Source organism: Eublepharis macularius, chromosome 1, assembly GCF_028583425.1.
Source record: "Eublepharis macularius isolate TG4126 chromosome 1, MPM_Emac_v1.0, whole genome shotgun sequence".
In the NCBI taxonomy this organism is placed as follows: Eukaryota; Metazoa; Chordata; class Lepidosauria; order Squamata; family Eublepharidae; genus Eublepharis; species Eublepharis macularius.
This window is the reverse complement of record NC_072790.1, coordinates 41,430,955-41,452,543: the sequence shown is the minus strand read 5'-3', so window position 1 is coordinate 41,452,543 and position 21,589 is coordinate 41,430,955. Positions and strand designations below refer to the sequence as shown.

The window sequence follows — 21,589 nt, the reverse complement described above, 5'->3', positions numbered from 1 at the left end:
TCCCCTCCCTCAGTTAGGTTACCCCAAAGTCTTTCTTTCCCAATCCTTTGAGGAATGGGCAGGACAGAGTAAGTTGGTGTTATACACAGGTCTGAAACAATTCCTGAAAACAGTCAGGGTGCGTGTGTTTTGGAGACACCTACGTGTGTCAGCCTCAGCTTTTGGGTAACACTGGACACTTTTTTGTGAGTAAGGGTTTATGGCCTAATAAAGACTCAAAAAACAGTCTTCCCGTCCATGGCCTTGAGCTGGCTGCATCAGAAAAGGGAGAGGGGTAGGGGTGCCATTCCCCCGCCTGGAGCAGGGGATCCCCTGCTCTCACCCCCTGCCCCCACTGGCCAGTGGGGGGCGTGCTTCCTGGGCCCTCCCCAGGTGTCACAGTGCATCCCTGGGTGGTGCAGCATGCTCCCATGCCCATGGCGGCCCAATTTGGGCTGAATTGTACCTCACAGCAGGCCCAATTTGGCCCCCTGGAGAGCGCCCTTTGACCCGCACGATGACGTCACTTCCTGGAAGTGACGCAAGCCTGGAAGCAAGAAGGAACACAAGAACGCTGCGAGGTGAGTGCCAGGCTCCTGATCTGCCGCTGGGGAAGTCAGGGAACCTGTCAAGTTGCCCTAGAGAGGGAAGAGGAAGTCCTTCCACATTTCATCAGAAGAAAAGGAGGGATTTTCCTGCCCTTATTAGAGACCCCCTTGTTTGATTCAACTGAAGATGCTTTTTGGCTCATCCTCTCCCAGAACTCTCTCTCTCAGCAGCCGTTGCACCTGGCTGCATCAGGAGGTGATAATGGCATGTATCCCATCCTCCCTTAAGTAGAGTTTGAAGCCTTCCTCCTGTTAGACATGAAGGAGAGTTCACTGTCTCTTTGCCCCAAGTACAGAAGTACTGTACAGGGGGCAGTAGAGCTAGCAAGGTAGACAGGTCAGTTCCTTCTGTCTGCTTTTCCTTGTCTGTTCTGCTGCCATCTCTTTAGTTACCTAGATCTTTCCCCTCTCTCTCCAGCCTCCAGGAGGGCAACATGTGCTCTCCGAATCTTTCTACATCTCCTACTTAGATAGATAGTTGGAATGCTTATCTTGCCTTTCCTATCACAATACTAATCTAACAATAATCTAAAAATAAAGAATGTGCCTTCCTTTCCTAAAGTAACAAGCCTCATGTGGACTTTATTCTACGGCAACCTGCTTCTTCGTCTTGAGCACAGCCAGATCATACGAACACCTCCAGCTAAGAGCCTCTAATTTAAGTGGCTCTTTTTCCAAACTGGGGGAAGTCTCCATAGGCTGGAGGAACTTACTCCAACATAATGTAGGACACACACCAATGAGTCCCCCACCATCTGCTCAGCTGAGACCAATTCCCACTTAGTTATGCCTTTTCAGAACGGTCTCCTGCAATGGACGGTCCACTCAGGCATCACCAAAGAATCTGGTGGTCTGGGCATTGGGCACCGATCCGTTTGTGGGGAAACAGGGCCCACGAGCTCAGTATCCCTATTATGGAGATCCCCATAAGGGGTCTGGAGAGTGACGCATGGCAGGTGCATGCCCAGCTCGGGGGCTGTCAGGTACACCTCATTTTCAGGTGGCAGGGGATCCACACAGGGGTGTATATCCACATAGTATCTTGCTAACTGTCATCCCATGGTTTCCCTCTCTCAGCTGAGGTCTGAGGGACGTGGTGGGTCATCAGCCAGTAGATGGGTCAGCTGATGCTCGGATCCATGCCCTATTCAATGTCAGTGCTCCACGAGCTATAAATCAAAAAAATTGTGGCCTTTTCCAACTCCATCATGGTTGTTTGGTGTGTTTAGGCTTTGCCCCCTAGCTCTCTCTCCCCTTCAGCACTAGCCCTCCTGACCTCCTCAGGCAGGTCATTCCACAGGGTAGGGGCCACCACGGAGAAAACCTGTGTACAGGCTGCTGTCGATTTCACCCATGTGCAGGGTTGGCACCTGCAGGAGACCCTGTTGAGATGAGCAAAGTTGCTGTGGAGGGACATAGGGAGGGAGGCAGTTCCATAGGTAGGCTGGAACAAGGCCATGAAGAGCTTTGTATGTAATAACCAATACCTTGAGCTGAGCATGATAGCTGATAGGTAGCCCCACAGGGCATTTTTCTTCATTGTGTGTGTGAGTGTTCTTGTCAACAAATATTTGTCCGATATTTTTGTTGAAACAATCTGGTAACCCTATTTTTTTCTCTCAGACCTCTTCTTTTTTTCTTTTCCCTTTCTCTCTTCCTCTTTCTTTCCTCTCTCATCTCCTCAGGGATAAGAGGCAACTGTTTCTTAGGTCAAAATAAGAGTTAGAGGGCTACTTAAAGATGTAGGGCCAAGCTACAAGTGACGAATGACACTTGAACGGCAAGTGTATTTCTCCCTGTTCACTTGCCCTCCACTCAATCCACTTGCCGTTCAAGTGTCATTCGTCACTTGTAGCTTGGCCCGTAGTCCCTAATCTTTAAAATTAGTATTACAAAAGCTCCTTCCCCTCCCAAACTCTGCTCACTCCAGAAACTGATCCCAAATTTCCAGAAATTTTCCAAACTGGACAGGCAACCCCTAATTTTGTTCCTAAGTTCTGTGGTGATGTGGGGATGGAGGGGAGAGATAAAGGTTTGTTTTTGTTCAGGCCTAGTTTGACTCCTTGCTAAGGATGCCAGCTCCAAGTTGGGAAATTCCTGGAGATCTAGGGGGTGAAACCTGGAGAACTTGGAGAAAGTGGGATTTGGGGAGGGAAAGTACACTGGCATGGCATAATTCCATAGAGTCCACCCCTCAAAGTAGCCATTTTCTCCTGGTCAACTGATCTCTGTGACCTGGAGACCAGTTGTAATTCTGGGGGATCTCCAGCCACTACCTGGAGGCTGGCAACCCTAATGCCAGCCCTCTGGTTGGGGCGCAGGCTCCCGCCCCTCCTTTTGTTCATCTGGCTCTGCTCACCTGGCTGGCAGGGGTAAAAGAGGAGGAGGCAGGACAGGAACCACTGGAGCATGCAGGGAAATGGTGCGTACACTCTGGAGGACCGAATGACACACTTTTGGTTGAAGACCAGGGTCTCAGGGGGGCCAAACCGCTCCCAAACATACTGAAAATGCTATGTTTGGGGACAATTTTGGCCCCGCTGAGACCCTGCAGCTTCCAATTTTCAACTGGACATGATGTTATTGGGGCCTCTGGAGTGTGTACATACACTTTCTGAGTGTGCAAGGAAGCGGAATCAGGACCCTCCTCTTGCGTATCAGCACCCAGTCCCCCACTTTGAAGGTTGGGGGGTGGGGGCTGACAACCCTACCTCTTGCTGACATGAGGCTTGGCAACTCTGGGTTTGAAAATTCCTGGAGATTATGAGGAAGAACCTGGGGAGGGTGGAGTTTGGGGAAGGGAGGGACCTCAGCAGGGTATAATGCCATAGACGCTACCATCCACAGCAGCCATTTTCTTCAAGGGAACTGATCGCTGTAGTCGGGAGATTCCAGAAGATCTTCATTCTCCACCTGGATGTTGGCAACCCAACTACAGTGTTTAACAAGCAGTTTGAAAATACATCCTAACATAAAGGTTAATTTATTGATCTGTTCTAGATATCCCATTCCTTATTTTAAGCCTAATATCTCAGGACATATCTTGGGAGGAAAATTAAATTTAGAATACATGTTGGATTGTTGCCTTTTCTAATCTCAGTGTAGTCAAATCCAGTTGTTATAAATTATTGGGCTGCAACCGCTGACATCATGCTATGCTGCTTGAATGTATATCCACCGCAATATTTTTTTTAAAAAACACAGACAAAAACACACACACTTCCTTTTTTTTGCTCTTTTTTGTTTCCTTGTGTCTCTGTGTAACAAGGAAAGAAACCACTGCCAACATTTAGAAGGATTTTAATTTTTTATATTTAAAAATGCTAAATCTTAGGGTAGGTTTTGTACTAGATAACTGAACGGGCCAAATCCTGCCGTTGATTTCTACGGGAGAAGGAGGACTTGGCCTGACAATTCATTCGTGGGTTTTGTGAACACCCAATGGCACGAAAGCTATCTTTAAAAAGAAGGCCTCTTCTCTCGCTCACTGTTTATGTACTAATGTTATTTCTCACACATTTATTGTGTTACTTTATTTAATTTGATACCATGCTGTGCCCCAGTGGGATGCCACTCAAATGTTATATCAGTGATCTCAGAGCTGAACTCCCAAAGGGTTCTTTTACAAATGGCCTCTAGCAGATGTGTGGCACACTTTATTAACTTAAGTACCCATTAGTTGAAAATTTCATTAGTTTGGGGGAAAAGGGGATCAGTTCCATCAATAGACCTGGTATGGGTAGATTCTTTGTGTCAACCTGACCCATATCAAAATGGATTATTGTTGTAAGTGAGACAAGTGACCGAATGTTCTGCCTATTATGCACACATGATCTATAACCTTTTAAAATACTAGTGTGGGAAAACAGCACACTTCACTGAATCCCCCCCCCCCCAAACCATAGATTCTTAACAGGTGGCAATCTCTTGCTTAGCAACATTTGTTAGAGGCTGTCCATGTGTGTGTGCGTGTGTGTGTATGAATTATCAGGGGGTACAGTTTCCAACCAGGTAACCAAGGGGAAATCAGAGCAGAGAATGAGGACAATGCTGGACATAATAATGCAGAGTTTAATGAGCGTAGGATATCCCTGGTGGAACTTTGGGCACAGTGCCACCAGCTGGCCGACTAGAAGAATTTCACCTGAGAACTTTCTCGCACAGCCAAGATTGCATTAACGAAGCCCTGGGGGACTTCTATGAAAAAACAACAACAACAAACATATCTATTCTCCAAACTTGATTTTGCCATTGATGAGGATGTGGAACTTAGAGCTAATGCAAGACACTATAGTTTTCTTCTGACACAGTTGGATTGTCAAGAGTACCAACGTCGGCACTCACTCATTTCTTCCAAGGTTCAACTGAGGAGAGGCGTTGATGTGATACAGAGTCCTAAATAGCCTGGCCCCAGCATAGGTAAGACCTTCTCCCTTATGGCCTACCATGACTTTTGAATGTCCTCCATGGGTGAATCCAGTCAGAAATCTAAAATCTCCTAAAGTCTGGAATTCCATTTCAGTGGAAAAATGCTAAAATCCAGGTCTTCTGGAAACAAAACTTTTTAAAAAAACAATTCAAGTTGGGTTTGGGTTACCTGAGATAGAGCAAGATAGGGCTATGATGAAATAATACACTGTTATCTGATTGCCCCCTCCACTGCAGTCTTCTGGCTCCCCCCTCTGTGCTGTTCTGGAGGGGGGCGTGCTGTCCTCCAGGGACAGCATTTTGGCTTGCAGCAGGAGGGGGGAGATGAGGAAGGCCACTCTGCTGACAGAAATTATTTCCGTCAGTGGAGATTTACTACAGGATCCAAATCAGTGCCTCTTTTTCATTTATGTAGTATGCTTGTTCTGTACCCAGTTTTTGATTAATGAAAATTGTTTCAGGAGACTTTTTTGGGGGTATGAATAGTGGAACAAAAACGTAAAAAATGGAGTTGTAGAACGTTTGGGGTGGCTTTGTCTGTCCTCCAAATCTAAGGTTTCCTGCTTCCAGTTGGGGGCCGAAGGTCTCCTGGAATGTGAACTGATATTCAGATTACAGAGAACAGTTCCCTTGGGGAAAATGGCAGCCTACTATCACATCCCCAAACCCTACCCTCCCTGGACTCCACCCTCAAATCTCCACATATTTGGGCAACTCTGCCCAAATCCTTTTGGTGACTTTGCCTAGCCATGAACTCCTAACAACAAGAAACACTTCTTCCACACAGGAAAGGCAACATTCCCTTGCAAAGAACCTAATCTATAACCGATGCAAAAATGTCTGAGAAAATGAGATTTAAAAAAAAACCTCATAATGGAAAGCACCCTCAACAGAACAAACCCTAAGCCGCCAATGAACAAAATAAGGGGAAAAAATACAGAAGCTCCCAGAATGAACAGTTTAATTGAAAGACACATACATACAAAATGGCTACTGACATTGCAAAAAGTGTTTATTTTGATAAAGACATGGGGAACACTCGTTACTTTGAACCTTCCAGGTCCTTTCCCTAATATGTACAGAGCATCCGAACAGTGAAATATAAAACAAAATAAATTAGTAGGCCCAGATATTTTGCTTTCAGATACAAAGATTAAATATCAATCTAAATCGGGGCCTTCTGCAAGATTGCCAACAGCTGGCCCAAGATGAGCTCCTGTGACTTCATAGTTGAGCAGAAGAGAAAAGGTTGGAAAGGGGTATATTCTCTTGCTATGTTCCTCCAATAGCAAGAGGCATTGCACTTGTTCAACATCCCGCCCAGCCACCCAACACCTGTGAAGGAAACACAACGGCAGAGGGGAATACTTCAGCAAAAGACAGACGACCTTGGCCTAAGGCAGCGCTTGACTTTGGATTGGATCAAGAGGAAACATTTGACAGTGACAGGTAAAAGGAGGAGGAAACTGTTGAGAAAGTCATAAAATACTGACTTTTTTGAGAAAGAAAATGAAATGGTTGATCTTTGGTTTATTTTGGCTAAAGACTAATTTCAGGCTGAAAAAGCAGCATTCTGTTTTAATAACTTTGTTCTTGTGATTTTTTTTTGGTTTATAGAGTATACAGATTCCCACCCAGCTCTTACCCTCTAACCTATTCCCCTCATAACTCAATGCCTAAGGATGTGGCTATACTTATTACTGTGTCCATTCAAAAATTATTTATAATCCACAGACATTCCTTCACAGGCTCTAAGATGACCTTTATGTTATAGGCTACTTCTGAATCCATATAGTTCTCACCTTGCACTGAGACATTTTACAAAATATATTGCATCACAAGGAACAGGCTTTCTGTCCTTTGAATCTAGCCACAGCTCAGACCTTCCACAGGTAAGAACACTGCATCACAATCTATGACCTAAAAGAAAACTGTTTTTTTAATAAAGGACACTGGAATGTCATAAAGAATTCATTTATTGGCTTTTGTAGAGCATTAAGCTAACCTGCAGATTACTATTGGTTTTCATTTACAAACACCAATTCAGAGCATAACTTCTTGATGTTCCCCCCTAGAAACGGACAATTGCTGTTGGCTTTAAGTGTGGCAAGATAAGAACCTGCACGATCTTTACTTTCTTTGTCTGATCAAGGTTGGACATGTCTCTATACATTTTCCTTCCTCTGTGGATTGGCAACAATTTGTTGATCAAGGAATCTCTGCAGTTCCTCCCATTTCTTGCTACTTTGATCAATGCCTTGTTGAATCAGTTTGTGTGCTAATTCTACCTTTTTTCTGAACTCTTCCTCACTAAACTGGGGTGGCTGATAAGCGGACAGAAAATCGAAGGGCTTTGGGATGTCAATTCTAAGCTCTCCTTGCCGAACAAGTATGTATGGCCTCAGCGTATCAGTTGTCGCTTGCTCAAACTGGTCAAGAAGCTCTTTGAGGTACTGGAGGAACGCGGTGTAATTTTCTATCACCAGGTCAATCAATTTTGTGGTTTCAGCGATCAATCTTTCATAGGACTCGCTAAAGTTCTCATAGGCCTCCTGCAGCTTTGCTTTGACCTCCTGGTTTTGCTCAACAGCACTTCTCTTAGCAGACTCTGCCCAATACTGGATATTGTCACGAGCAGATTTTGAGAGCTTGGTGACATCTCCATGGTTCGCCACAAATTCTTGCACTTGATCTGTGACGTGTGACACAAACTCAGCAGCGTCTCCGATATATTTGGCATTCCACTCCAATACAGCATTGGCAAGACTCTTCAGCCAAGCAATCACCTTGTCCTCCGCTTCATAGTATTTGACAGACCATCCAGCTACATTTGGGTCGAAATATTCCTGCCGCAGGTCCCTCACATATTGCAGATATTCTTCAAGCTTTGAGATAATGCTCTGCAAGTCATTCTGGAGAATGTTAACGTAGCGAGGAAGCAAGTATTTTACATCCTCTGCAAAGCTCTTCAGCTTTTCTAAGGCGTTTGTGGATAATAATTTTGCCTGGGCGATTATATATTCATAATTTTGGGACTGTAAATTTCTGAGAAGCTCTTCTGCCTTTTGGAAGATTTGTTGAACTAATTCTTTCAGCTCTCTCAACTTTTCTGCAAAATCGATCTCTCGGAGTCCGACAAATATCTGACTGGCTTTCTTTTGTATGTGTGTTAGAAATATTTTAATTTCATTAAGTATATTACTACCTCTGATTATTTTGCTGGAGGTAGGAATTGTAACCTCTAGCTCATTGACATACTTAATAAAAGCATCAAATTGCTCTTGCACCATTGAAATGCAGAGGTCGGTAACTTCTGCTAATTTTGCAGTGGCCATCATATAGAGTTCTTCCCCAGTGTGCTTCTTGGCCAGCCCTGGCATCTGGAACTTTGTTTCCTTCAAGAATTCAATAGCAGAGTCAATAAGACGCTTCACCCTTTTCTGGTATTCCTGTATTAAATTCATTATGGTATCAAAAACGGTGGTTCTTATTCGGTCATAGTCCAACTGAACAGCTTGATCTGCTGCTTCTTGATACAGCTTTATGGTTTTTATCCTTATATCTTCATACTTCCCAGTGGCTTGATCAGTGACTTCTTGAAGCCTGTGTTCAAGTTCATTGATACTTCTTAAACTTCCTCTGTAAGCCTTGTCAGCATTATTTTTCAGTTTCTCCTTCAGCTTTAAAGCAGCAGTGTTGATGTCCATTCCCATATGCTGGCGATGATACTTATTAACGCTCTTGTACATGGCATCAGCCATTTTAGGTACTTTCTCTTTTAGGCTGAGGAGCAAGTCTGTGGCAGCATCCTCTTTCCAGTTGGCTTTGAGTTGAATCAGATCCGGGTTTTTGAATGATATCTCACTTTTAACAATGTCAACATCGTTCAGAGGGTCAGGCTGAAAATGCAAAATTCATTTAGAAAGGGTTATTTCCTGGTTGTTGTTTTTTTTTAATGACACTTTTTTGCTAATAGGCCTTAAACTGAATATACTTACTCTACACTCAGTTAAATTAAATTAGTACTTGGATCCACATCATGGGGCTGGATCAAAAGATGCCCTTCTAATCATAGAAAATGTCCTTCCACCCATACCAGAAAAAATTTGATATAACACCATGGTTTCTATTCAAAAATACAAAAATACTGCAGAATACAGTAGAGTATAGAGTACCATTCCCCCGCCCAGGGCAGGGTATCCCCTGCTCCTAGCCTTCCCCCTGTGCCCACTTACTTGGCCAGTGGGGGGCACGCTCCCCGGGGCGCCCCCTGGGCAGCATGGCATGCCCCCAGGTGATGTGATGTGCTCCCGCACCCACAGCAGCCTGATTCAGGCTGAAACATGCCCCACAGTGGACCTGTTTGGGGCCGAATTGTGCCTGCAGCAGGCCGATCCAGCCCCTTGACCTGCACGATGATGTCACTTCCTGGAATTGACATCATCATGCAATTTGGGAGCATGCGCACATGCTGCATGCACAAGCAAAGCCAGGACCCAAGGGTGCAGTGAGGTAGGTGCCAGGCTCCCAATCTCCCATTGGGGGAGTCAAGGGACCTGGCAAACATAGTCAGAGGTCTGAGCTCTTGGGCATGAACCAAATGGCAAGAGCCAAAGTGCTGTTGGTTCTCAGCCCTTAGAGTGGGGCTCACAGCCTGAAAACTGGGACTTATCCCAGTGAATGAACACCAGAACTTAGGGCCAAGCTACAAGTGACGAATGACACTTGAACAGCAAGTGGATTGAGTGGAGGGCAAGTGAACAGGGAGAAATACACTTGCTGTTCAAGTGTCATTCGTCACTTGTAGCTTGGCCCTTAGAGTACACGGACTACTACACTGCTAGGGCATGGTTGATTGCCAGCTTCACTATAAAGAAATTAATTCTACTTTGTACCAGTGCTGCAACCCATGGACACAACGGACATACATATTCTCTTACATATTCTATGTCAATTGCCTAAGCCTTTTGAATGAGGCAGACTATTTTTTTTCAAAATAGGCATAGCGGAACAGAAAAGAATTTCAATGGCCTCTAAATAATCCGCAGTCATGGTAAATGATATTTATTAGGCCAAAATCTGGGAAGAAGATTCTGATGATGCCAGAAGATCCCACTTTAAACCCAGACTACCTTTTCACATGCTCTTAATATAAGGTAGCAAGGCTCAGTGAACGATGACTATGTGAACTCTCCTGTACACTTGTCATTCTCCAACTATCTCCCAGGGGCACTGCTCTAGTAATAAGTAAGTGAAAATAATTTAAACAACCTCTCCCCAAATAATAATTTCCACCTGGCCTACCTGAGTTCGGTAGAAAAGTTTTCCCTTGATGGTGTCAGAGTCTCTGCTGATAACAAATCCGAGGGTCCCAGCGGAAGAGGAAGCTACTGAAGAATAAATTCCAGCGCTCTGTCCTTCGAACCGCACTTGGGCATCAGTGAATGTTGGGCTGGTGATGTCCACGGACGCTGTGTAGTGAGGGATGCTAAAGCAATCATAGAAAAGGTAAATTAATGACTAATGATTACAAACAAAGCTGCTCTTCACTGACTGTACATCACAGAAGACTTACTGGTGTTATTTTTTAAAGAATTAATCAATGATTAATTGAGTGAAGCAGGCTTTGGTTGACTTTAGGCTGTTAGATGTAGAAAAGAAATGGCTCTAGGTTGAATATAATTAGAAATTAAAATCAGTCAAAAATGTTTGGCTGGGATTTTTCTGCACTTTCATGCAGCATTTGGAGCCAAATATAGTTTGTAACCCAACTCACTATGCGGCCTTCACTCATTCAGGGCTCAGCTTTAGAAAATGGTAGGGATGCCATGAATTTCTCAGAGAACTTGTTCTGCAGACAAACTTATCTTGTTCAGTACTCACAACAGTCAGACTGTGAGCCAATCAGGGATAAGTTTGAATTGTATTGGACAACTTAAAGAGCTGTTGAACATGTATGGGAGAATTAGCTGACATTCAGATTTTTATCAGCATGGGACACTCAGCAAAACGGATGAGTCTCTCTACACAAGACATCTTACACAGAGACACTCAAGTGAAAAATCTTACACTTGTTCTCCCATTGTGGATACCCATACATTGCTAGTAGGGAGACAAAGTACACTTGAATATAAGACCACACAGAAAGTAAATCACTTGAGTGTCCCCGTGTAAGATGTCTTGTGTAGAGAGACTCACAGAGAAAGTGCAAAATGCAGCTCTTCTCTCCCTTCTAAACTGGACGTGGACAGATGCAATTGTTTTAATCTCTCTATTGCAAAAGGGAGAGGAGAAAGAGCTCATTTTTTTCTCCTTTTCTTTGCAGCCCAAGCCAATAGCTTCAGATGGTGAGAAAAGAAAGGAAATCAGCTGGGCTTCTAATCCCACTCCCCCACCCCCACTACACATGACTGTGTTGTGGGGATAATAATAACACTAACTTGTTCACTGCTTTGGGTAGGGCAAGAGTTATATTTTTCTAAGTGCACTAAAGTCAAAGGATTCATTGTTGAGCAATGAACTTTTTTCTTACATTTAAGAACCTAATACATAATGTTATTGACCACATGGGGGAAAAAGGCAGGGTAATTTCTTCCTGCTAAATAACAAGACCTGGACATCCACAAAATTCAATCTAGACTAAATTCAGTCCTGACTAATGAATAATACTCAGAAGCATACCAAGCACACAGTTTGTAATGTAGCTCACTGAATTTGGATTTCCCTTCTTGCTTTGCTGAAACGTTTAAGAAAGAAAATCTTTACCTGAATCCTGGCATTCTATAAACGAATTTATATTCCGCGCTCAGATCTCTATGTGACAAAGTGCCTTGAGTCACTTCAATGTAGGTGCCGTTTTCATAAGTGTAGGTGGTCAAAGCTAGAAGGGAAAGGTATACGATTGGGGGAATGAAATCCCAGAGAAATACAGTGTGCATTCAGAAGCTAGCCTCCTGACACCATAGATTTAAAATCTCAATTCAATTCATGCCATAACTGCACAGAAATTGAGGTTTTTTTGCCAAACAGTTTTTAAAAGTCAAAGTTTAATTGTTATAAGCTGCTTCCACACATGTTGGATAATCCACTTTCAATACTCTTTAGTGAACATTTGAAACTGCTTTTCCTTGCGTGGAACAAAAAATCCACTTCCAAACGATTGCTAAAGTGCATTGAAAGTGCATTATTCAATGTGTGTGGAAATGGCCATAGAGACTAATTGTAGATACTACTTGATGAACCAAGAAGTCCTCAGATGAAATTTTACGTTGCTGCTATTTTTCAACCTCAGCCTCACACCCCGACTATCAATTTGCAATTAATAATTCTGAGATATTTATAGCAGTAGAAAAGAGCAAGAGTCCAGTAGCGCCTATAAGACTAACTAAATTTGTGGTAGGGGATGAGCTTTCGTGAGTCACAGCTCACTTTTTCAGATTATTATGACTCACAAAATCTCATACCCTATCATAAATTTTGTTAGTCATATAGGTGCTAATGGACTCTTGCTCTTTTCTACTGCTATAGACAGACTAACATGGCTACCATTTACGAGATATTTATGAGAAGCTCTTTGAATACTTGAAATATGTATATCTATAGTAGTCAGGGCTTTTTTTCTGGGAAAAGAGGTGGTGGAACTCAGTGGTGGAACTCAGGACTGCACAATGACATCACTTTGGGTCAGCTGGAACAAAGCAGTTTTTAAAAGTTTAAATCACCCTTGGCGAAAATGGTCACATGGCCAGTGGCCCCGCCCCCTGATCTCCAGACAGAGGGAAGTTTAGATTGCCCTCCATGCAGAGTGGCGCAGAGGGCAATCTAAACTCCCCTCTGTCTGGAGATCGGGGGCGGGGCCACTGGCCATGTGACCGTTTTCAAGAGGTGTTGAAACTCAGTTCCACCACGTTCCAGCTGAAAAAAAGCCCAGATAGTAATTGTTTTAAACTATATCTATAATACTGTATTATTTAGTATAATGTATTGTAGTATTACCAACTAGATAAATGACATTTTTTTTAACAAACCCTCTCCAAACATACCAGAAAGTCTGCCATACTTCAGATTTCCCATTTGGTATGTCATTTTAAAAAAATGTCTTCTGCAATATTTATCATTTAAATTATTGGTTTGGAATAATAGTATACGTGTTGTATATCTATCCCAAGACTGAATTTGTAACATTATTCACTTACCATCTAGGTCATACTCCAGAAACTGCAGAGGTGAATTAGCAGAGAAATCAATGGACTGTTCGAAAGAGCCTTCTTTGTTTTTGAAGCACAAGTTCCAGGTGGAGCTGTACACTGGTGAAGCAACTCTGAAATTACTACTCAAAGCTCTGAATCTGGGAAAGTAAATTCCAGCCGGCAAAAAACCTTTGAAAGATGGGATTTCAATCCCCTGCTCAGGAATCGCAATTGTTGGCAGATCAAAATCAGCTATCTTGTTCACAACAGCATTCAAATTTACAACTATTTCTGGAATTGTAAGCGTATATCCATCTGCCCATCTATTCACATTTATCGGGAAAAAATATCCCTCTTCATCTTTTGTGTATATTATGGCAGTTGATGCATTTAGGTATTGCTTCTCTTCAGCTCTAGTGGTGACATCTAATTCCAAGATATCCCATAAACTCCTGTCATAAACTGGCAGCATGATACGTTTCAGGAAATCCACATGTCCTCCCAAAAACCCAGAAAGATCAAATCGAGCTTCTGTTTTGTCATTTGCTAACTGCAAGTCATGTCCAAGCATGAGACGGAGAACTTGGCCTTCACCCTCCCAACCAATTTTCTGAAATTCAGAACTGACAGTTATTAAAAGAACTTGATTAACTGCTGTCTGAGGAAGGATATTATTTATCTGGGAAATATCTGTTTGAATGATTGTTGACATACTCTCAGGAGTTACTTCTGAAGTTAGTTTGCAACCGTCCTTTCCATTCAGTTCAAATACAGGAAGATAATGTAGAGAGTATTCTTTGCTGTTGTCCAGTACTATGTAAAAACGACGGGCAGATGCTTCAACAGCAATATTATTGTTGACATTAAGATTCCAGATTCCATCCATTTTAGAGTTAGACTCAAGCTTGCCACCTGAGCGAACACCGTTAGCATTTAAGAAAGCATTTGCTTCCAGAAGCAACTTTCCAGAAAATGTTTTTACCTTGTGAAATACTCCATCAATGAATCCATTGGTTGAAGTTTCTATAGAAAAGTCGGATGTCATGCTTTCTGCGGTGAACTTGTTGTCAATTGCTCCTTTAGCATTAGTGCCAATGGTAGGCATATCAAAAACATAATTTACATTAATAGCTGAAGAGATAGTAGGCTTAGATTTAGTGTTTCCCTTAAGCTCCTGCCCAAAATTCAATTTTAAGCTTGGTGTGTTAATTTTTGTTGTCGTCGTCACTGCAGCTTCTATGTTTCTCCTTACAAAACTGATTGTGCTGTCATGGTTTCCTTGTATAAATTTATTGTTCATGGATAATGCCGTTGCAAGCTTCAACCCCCTTTGCCGTGTGAGACTGGTTGTCCCATCCAATTTATACTGTAGCGCCTCTATCACGGAAGTAGATGATGAACTCAAGCGAGCGATGATGAGATCAGATTGATTGAAAAACCCAGCATTGGTGTTCAGGGTAATAACACTGGATTTAAATGAAAAATCGTAAGTTATGTTTCCCAAGGCAGGAATGTCAATTCTGTTGAATGGCTTGTGTGCTCGGTAGCTGGGAAGCTTAAGTGTCCGCAGGCCTTGTGGGATATGTAGGACAGGTAGCTCTAGTGATGGGAGGACTAACGTATACGATGGCACTGAGAATCCAACAAGTGGCATAGTAAAACTTGGGGTACTCATTTCTTTTGGGATCACATAGCCAAAAGCTGGGATCTCAGCTGTAAAAGGAGAGACTTCAATGTTTACATATGGAATAATGTACCCTGGGATCCTGAAGGTTCGTGGACGACTGTCGATGGAAGTATCCACTTTGTACTGGTCGAACTTTGTCCTGGCTTGGTTATATGAATCAGTAAGGAAAGCCAAAGCATCGTCCCTACCTCTCTCAAAATGTTTGTTGAAGGTTGCAATGTACTGCTGGAGAGCTCGCTGTACTCCATCTAAAGGAATTGCAAATGAGTGCCTATCCTTGTTCTTTTTGTACTGAGCTTTCAGGTTTAAATCAAATGATTGTTTTGTGGTCTTCAGCAAATTCTTCAAGCCTGTTTCTTCCCACAGTGAATATCTTACTACTCGAGGTGTCCTAACATCAATATAGGGAACAGAGATTTCAGGAATGGAGACAGCGACATTAAGGAAGTCCAAGTTAGCATCGCCACTCATGGACACGGACGCTTCTACACTGTCTTCATTGTTACCTGCAGAGATGTTATGGGCGTATCTGTAGTGGTTAAATCTACCGTCAGCTACCCAGCTGACTTGTTGACCAGAAGGACTCAGCAGCAGGCCATAGTTATTCCGGAAGTCAATTTTGCCAACTAGTGTTAGTGGGAAGCTAACTTTTACATTCCCTTCATTTACTGTTGATAGTCTAATTTCAAAGGGCTGCACCAAGAAGGCTACGTTGTTGTTTACAGTTCCAGAGACGCGGCCATTCAGTCTCAGATTGTGTGTGCCACTGAGTTCTGTTTTCATCTTTGCAAGATCTCCTGTGCCTTGTACATTTAAGATACTAAGTCCTAGTTGTGGAGATTCCACTGTAGATGCAACCTGAAGGCTTGCAAAACTTGGTAAGCTGTACTCATACCTCAGTCTTTGATTGACTTTCAAGTACTTATCATTCACTCTGTTTTCAGCTACAAGTGCAGCTACAGGGCCTCCTACGGTGAAGCTGACACTTGAATCATGGGTTCCTTCATCAGAGTAATCAAGAGAATTCCATTTCCAATTACCGTTACCAGTAGAAGTAACTATTATCCGTCCTGCTTCTAATTCTGTTTTTATTTCATTGCTTAGTACAGCTTGGCTGGTGAAATAGGCATTAGGAATATTTAACCTGTGTGTGTATCTTGATTGGCTCTCCATGGAAATCTTCTTTTGCAGGCTGATTGTTAACTTGTTGTGCAGATCGACAGTATTTTGGGAGATGTGCAGGCCCACTGTTGTTTCAGTATTACCTTGAGCAGAAGTCCTCAAAAATATCATTTCACCATTATGATCAGCTTTCAGATACAAGTGGGAGACCTTCAAAGTCTCTTTTAACATTAGCTGTTTCATCTCAGGAGCTGAGAGCCGAGCGTCTGCCGTGATGCTGAAATCGAGATAGTTGAATTTGGATGTTGCTGTAGCTGAGGCAGAGGCCACAAATTCTGGGCTGTGGGCAAAAACTGTAATATTTTGTAAGTCAGCTTTAGTATTCAATGTAATGAAGGGAGAGACTGCTTTGAAAGTACCAGACAGATGGCCAAATACTGGGACAGTCACAGTGTGTGGAATACGTGGCAGCTGGAATTCTGGTATCTGTATCTCTGGGAACTGGAATTCATTGAGATTTAGCTTTGGGATCACAAATTCAGGTACTTGTAGCTCAGGCAAATTCATTTCCGGGAAAGAAAAATCAGAAAAGGGCATGTCTTTCATCCTTAGATCTTTGAAATATACACCAGCTTCTGGCAGCTGAAAGTCACTTGAAATAATCTGATCTATCATCTTCACAATCTTCACTTTGATTTCATTCAAATCAATAGTATAAGAAGGAATCTTAAAGGCATTTAATATGGTAAATTCAGGAGTAGTAAATCTGATTGGAATTCTGATTTCCTTCAACTTCTTGAAGTTTATCTGATATGAGGGAACACGTAGGTCAGTTAGTGGAACCATAAAACCTGGTGTGTGAAATGTTGCTTCCCGTAGGGCTCGGAGGCTGACTTCGAAGGCAGGTATGTTGATTATCCCTGTTCTGATTTCAGGGACCATAAAACCAGATTCAACAAACTGGTTCAAATTATCAGCCATATTTTTAATGTTATATTTTTCAGCCAAATGGGTAATCTTATCTGAGGCAGCTTGCCATTGATGAATTATGTAGGTGACTATTGTATTGTACAATTGGCTTGCCTTCTCGAGATACCTCTGGCATTCCTTTGGGACATCCATTTGATAAATTCTATCACGGAAATCTGCCAGATAATCATCCATCTTAGTTTTAAGCTCCTGTAATGCTGTAGAGCTTAGGAGATCCTTGAACCAGTCACCTATTATTGCAAGTCTAGTTTCTTTCAATTTCTCTGCATACTGTAAAACCACAACAGTAACATCTCTGATATACTGTTTTGCTGCTTCCACTTTCTGTGGCAGTTCTAAGGTTCTGATTTCCTCATTGATCTTGTTTGTCAGTTCCCGGATTTTGTTGTTTGTTTCATCTACAAAGTTGTTATAATCGAAATGCCTCAGCTTCTTTATAACGCCATCGAGAAATTTGTTGACTTCGTCCACCAGATTTTTGTAATCAAATGTTTGGAGCTGTTTGACAGCATCATCAATCCATTTCACGATTTGATTGAAGAATAATTTTATGTCAAGTTTTCTCAATGTAAGGGTTAATTTCTGAACTGTTTCTTTGACTTTATGTTGGTTAGAAACTTCTATGAGTTTGTCCAATAGAACTTTGGCCTGCTGATCCACTTTATAGTTTATCATCAGTTCATGGATTTTACCTTGGAGTACATTGATCTTCTCAGCAATCTCATAATCCTCCATAAAATTTAGAAGAATGTCTTTGACTTGTTCAAGAATCTGGTTCAGTTTTTGAACTGGATAGGACACTTGTAGTTTTTCTATAAGTAGCTTGAGGTCAATTGTTTCTATCTGCTGCTTCAGATTATCTGCAACACGCTTTACATCAAAACTTTCAATCTGACTTTTGAGTTCTTCTAGTTTATCCTGCACACGAGCTTTGATTTGATACTCAGCATCCATATTCTGAACCCAAGCTACAGCACTGCTTCCGATATTACTGGTGTCAAACTGAGAAATGGCCGTCTGTAGCTGCTGAATAGTGTCAATTGTTTTTGTGCTGATTTGGTATTGTCTATCAATAACTTTGATTTTTTCAACAATTCTCTCAATAAGTTGCACAACAGCTCCCCTCAAATCATACTCTTCGTAGTTCTCTCTGATGTACCTTTCAGCTTCTATCAGGAGAGTTTGCAACTGAGCCAAAGCTTCTTGAAGATTATTCTTGGCGTTTTCCAAAGCAAGTTGAAGGTCATCTACTCCTATGGCGTAATCCTTTATGAAAGCATCCAGTTTCTCTTTTAGGTTGTTCACTTTGCTTTCCAAATTGAATGAATCCACATAGTCATTAACTTTCTGGGGGAACTTATCTAATGCTGCCCTGTATTTTCTCACATGCTGATCAATATTGATGTTCTTCAGGGTCTTCTGAAAAGATTTCAGTGCAGATAAGATGGAAAACCTGATCTTCTCATAAAAAACTGGCAGATTTTCCAAAAATGGCAGATTGATGACATGCACATCTGTCTTCTTGTCATAATTCACAGAAAGAGCAAGGCTGAATTCTTGAGGGTTAGCCACCACTTCCCTTAGACCCAGTGTGTCAATTACATTGACTCTTTGAGTATTCACAAACGGCACACTAATAGGGAAGTCCAATACAGAAAGGTCTACCAAAGTCTGTCCTCGCATTTCTACACCTATCCTTCCGGCATCATTGACAGCACTAAGATCTTGGGTGTATACATTATTGTTCAGCTCACTCTTTAGTGTCCAGGCACTTCTTTGTTCAGATGGAGTAAAAAGGATATTGACTTTGTTGTCAAGTAGTGTACTATATTTCTTTCCCGAATTTAAGTTGTGCATGGTGGCTCCCCTGTAATCATGAGAAAAGGTGAAAGCAAGAGGTTCTACTTTGAGGAGGAATTTGTTGTATAGCTGTCCTGTATGAGCTCCCATAACCAAGAGACTTCCATCACCATTGGTATGCATGTCGACAGTAGCTGTAAATGGGGCCACGAGAGATCGTATTACATTGGAAAATCTCAAGGATCTTGAGTCACAGTTTGTGTTGATACTGACTGAAGAGGAGAGTCCTGCTACATCCAGATTAAACCTGTGGGTAAGAGCTGCACCTTGAATGCTTGCGACTGTATCTGTCTTAAAGTTTGCTGCTAGATCCGCATACGTGAAAGCATAGGTGTGCTTCACCTCATCGGCTTTATAAGCACCTTTTACATTGCCATCGAAATTTACCTTCAGTGGCTCAAGTTGTAGCCGAGCAATGTTGGCTATGTCCGCATTGCTATACTTGAAGTTGTTGTTCACGTTGACTGTGAGAGTGTAGGGCTGTAGCTGGAAGTCAAAATGATGTTTATGAAATTTGTCTGGGCTGATGGCATTGTCTAAATCTGAAGCATAAGTTAAAGACAGGCCTGCAACGTTCAGACTGTGTGTGTGTTCAAGCTTCATTTCTTTGTATGAGCCAATCAAGCTATTTGAAAACTTGAGCCCTTCTTTATTCACTCTGAAATTTAAGACATTCTTGCTGTCCACATCCCAAAGACTGCTTTGATAGGCACTTCCAAGCATTATTTCCCGAAGAGCTGCTCTTCCTTCCAGGTCAAATTTTACATTGTGTTTCCCGTAGTGTCCAATAGTGTTTATCACCATGGTAGTTCCTGCAGTGCCAACCTGGGCATTCATTTTATTCTCTAGTGTCAGCGGGCTAAACAGCAAGTTTGTGGTGGCACTGCTGGCCAGGCCGTCCCGGTTAATAGTTAATGAGCATTTATGAGCTGCTTTGTTTCTTTCGCCATTTGCAGACACATCTCCAATCAGCTCAAGACCTTGGCTATTAAGGGAGCCCAAAAGCCGGGTGTAGTATCGGTTTTGTATGTAAGTGGCCTGATACTCAGAGTGAAATGAAGCCCCTTGCTTCGCAATGGCTAATTCAAACTTGTTTAGAGCTGCCAAGTTTCTATGGTTTCCAGTTGTCTCGGACGTCAACTTCAGTTGGCTGTTTTCATACTTCAAGGATGCGGTGTTAGTAAGAAATCCATTCTGTACATTTGAGACTGATGTGATAGTCCATGCATCATCAGTTCTCCTGCCAGTCATCTTGTTGTTAGCCTGAAGGTAGGAAGAGTCAAATTTCAAATCTGATTCCCCTGCCAACACAAAGTTGTTTACATCAAAGTTGCTTGACAGTGTGTATGTGGTTTTTGCAAAGGCTGAAGCGACTTTCAGTTGCCCTTCCAGTTTTAGATTTTCGGTGAACAAGTTGTTACTGAGTTTGGAGTCTTCGTTAGCAGAAAGGGAAAACTGGGCACCCAGTGGAGTAGAAGTCTCAAGCCAAATGGTATTTCTGGTACTGGGAGTGAGTCCAAACGTGTTTGCCCGGTTGACTTTAAAATTGGAATTGAGCAGTTGGTGCTGCATGGAGCTTACATAAGTGCAGGTGAACATGTTTTGGTCATAACTTGCTTCTCCTTGACCTGAAAGAAAAATGAAAAAAATATGATAGTGAGCATCTTGAACATGTTGAATAGCTTTTGTTACTTCATGCAGAGACTCACAGAGGTAAAGTGTTTGTCCCGGGGGAAACATAAAGCGTGATCTTGTTCTTGTGGATTTTTACTTGAAAGTATGTCCCTTTGTGTTCAATGAACTTACTCCTATTGGACATAAACCAGATTGATTTGAACAAGTCTTAAAATATATCATTTCGGTTTAAGATGAATAGGACGTACAGTGCCATTCTACAAAGACTTTCCTGGAACTAAGTCTTACTAAAGGATTCTGTGTAGACCTATTTAGGAGTACACTGATAATTAGCATATCATTGTAACCATTTTGTAAAACAGACTGTAATTCACTTTACAGGGAAACACTTTGGCTTTAAATGGATTATGGATTAAGTTGATCAAGAAATTACTCTAAAGGTGGCAAAATTCGCTGTGCAGGCCATACAGATCAGGAAGTACTTTATATGGGGAAATATTTAAATATTTTATAAGTTCAGGGATTTAAGTATTTAACAATTTGGTTTTAGGGAACTCAGGTCTTAAGGTTTTTAATATTTAAGAATCTGAACTTTAAGAATTTTATTGGACATCTCTATAAATAATATGACTTACCTTGATTGTAGGTTGTATGTTATTACTTTTGGTCTCTGACCGTAATAAATATACTGATTACTGGATTAAGTTGTTAGACTGCACTATTTAATGCAGGAAGTGATTTCAGCTAAAATCTGTAACTCTTAGGGTCAAACCACACGAGACAAAATACACTTGAATTACACTCAAATACACTCGAATTACAAAATACACTCAAATTACCCGTGAAGTTCGAGTGTGTTTTGTCTCGTGTGGTGAAACCCTTAGTTGTTCACAAGATCATATTTCCTGGATTGTATGGATTTCAGGTCATGGATGCTGATGAAAGATGCTTGTGCCTTTTACACAAGAAGTATATTTCGATGTCACAACCTCCAGTTTGTTTGTGTTGAGAATGAGCCTGGTTTATTCTTGGACTCAAAGAATCATCGTTTATGGGTAAGAAAAAAATCCCTAATTTATGAAAGCACCAAA

At 42.0% G+C, this 21,589-nt stretch overlaps 1 protein-coding gene across 1 annotated transcript in view; it reads right to left on the bottom strand.

Moving 5' to 3' along the window:
• Nucleotides 1-6,009: 6,009 nt before the first annotated feature.
• The window catches only part of APOB (apolipoprotein B), a 50,888-nt gene continuing 35,308 nt past the window's right edge, over nt 6,010-21,589 (bottom strand). The window contains exons 26-29 of the mRNA XM_054970013.1: nt 13,211-20,491; nt 11,781-11,895; nt 10,320-10,503; nt 6,010-8,914 (exon numbers count right to left, since the gene is read on the bottom strand). Coding sequence (XP_054825988.1) covers nt 7,181-8,914; nt 10,320-10,503; nt 11,781-11,895; nt 13,211-20,491 — 9,314 coding nt within the window. The 3' untranslated portion in view covers nt 6,010-7,180. The remainder of the gene's footprint in view (nt 8,915-10,319; nt 10,504-11,780; nt 11,896-13,210; nt 20,492-21,589) is intronic.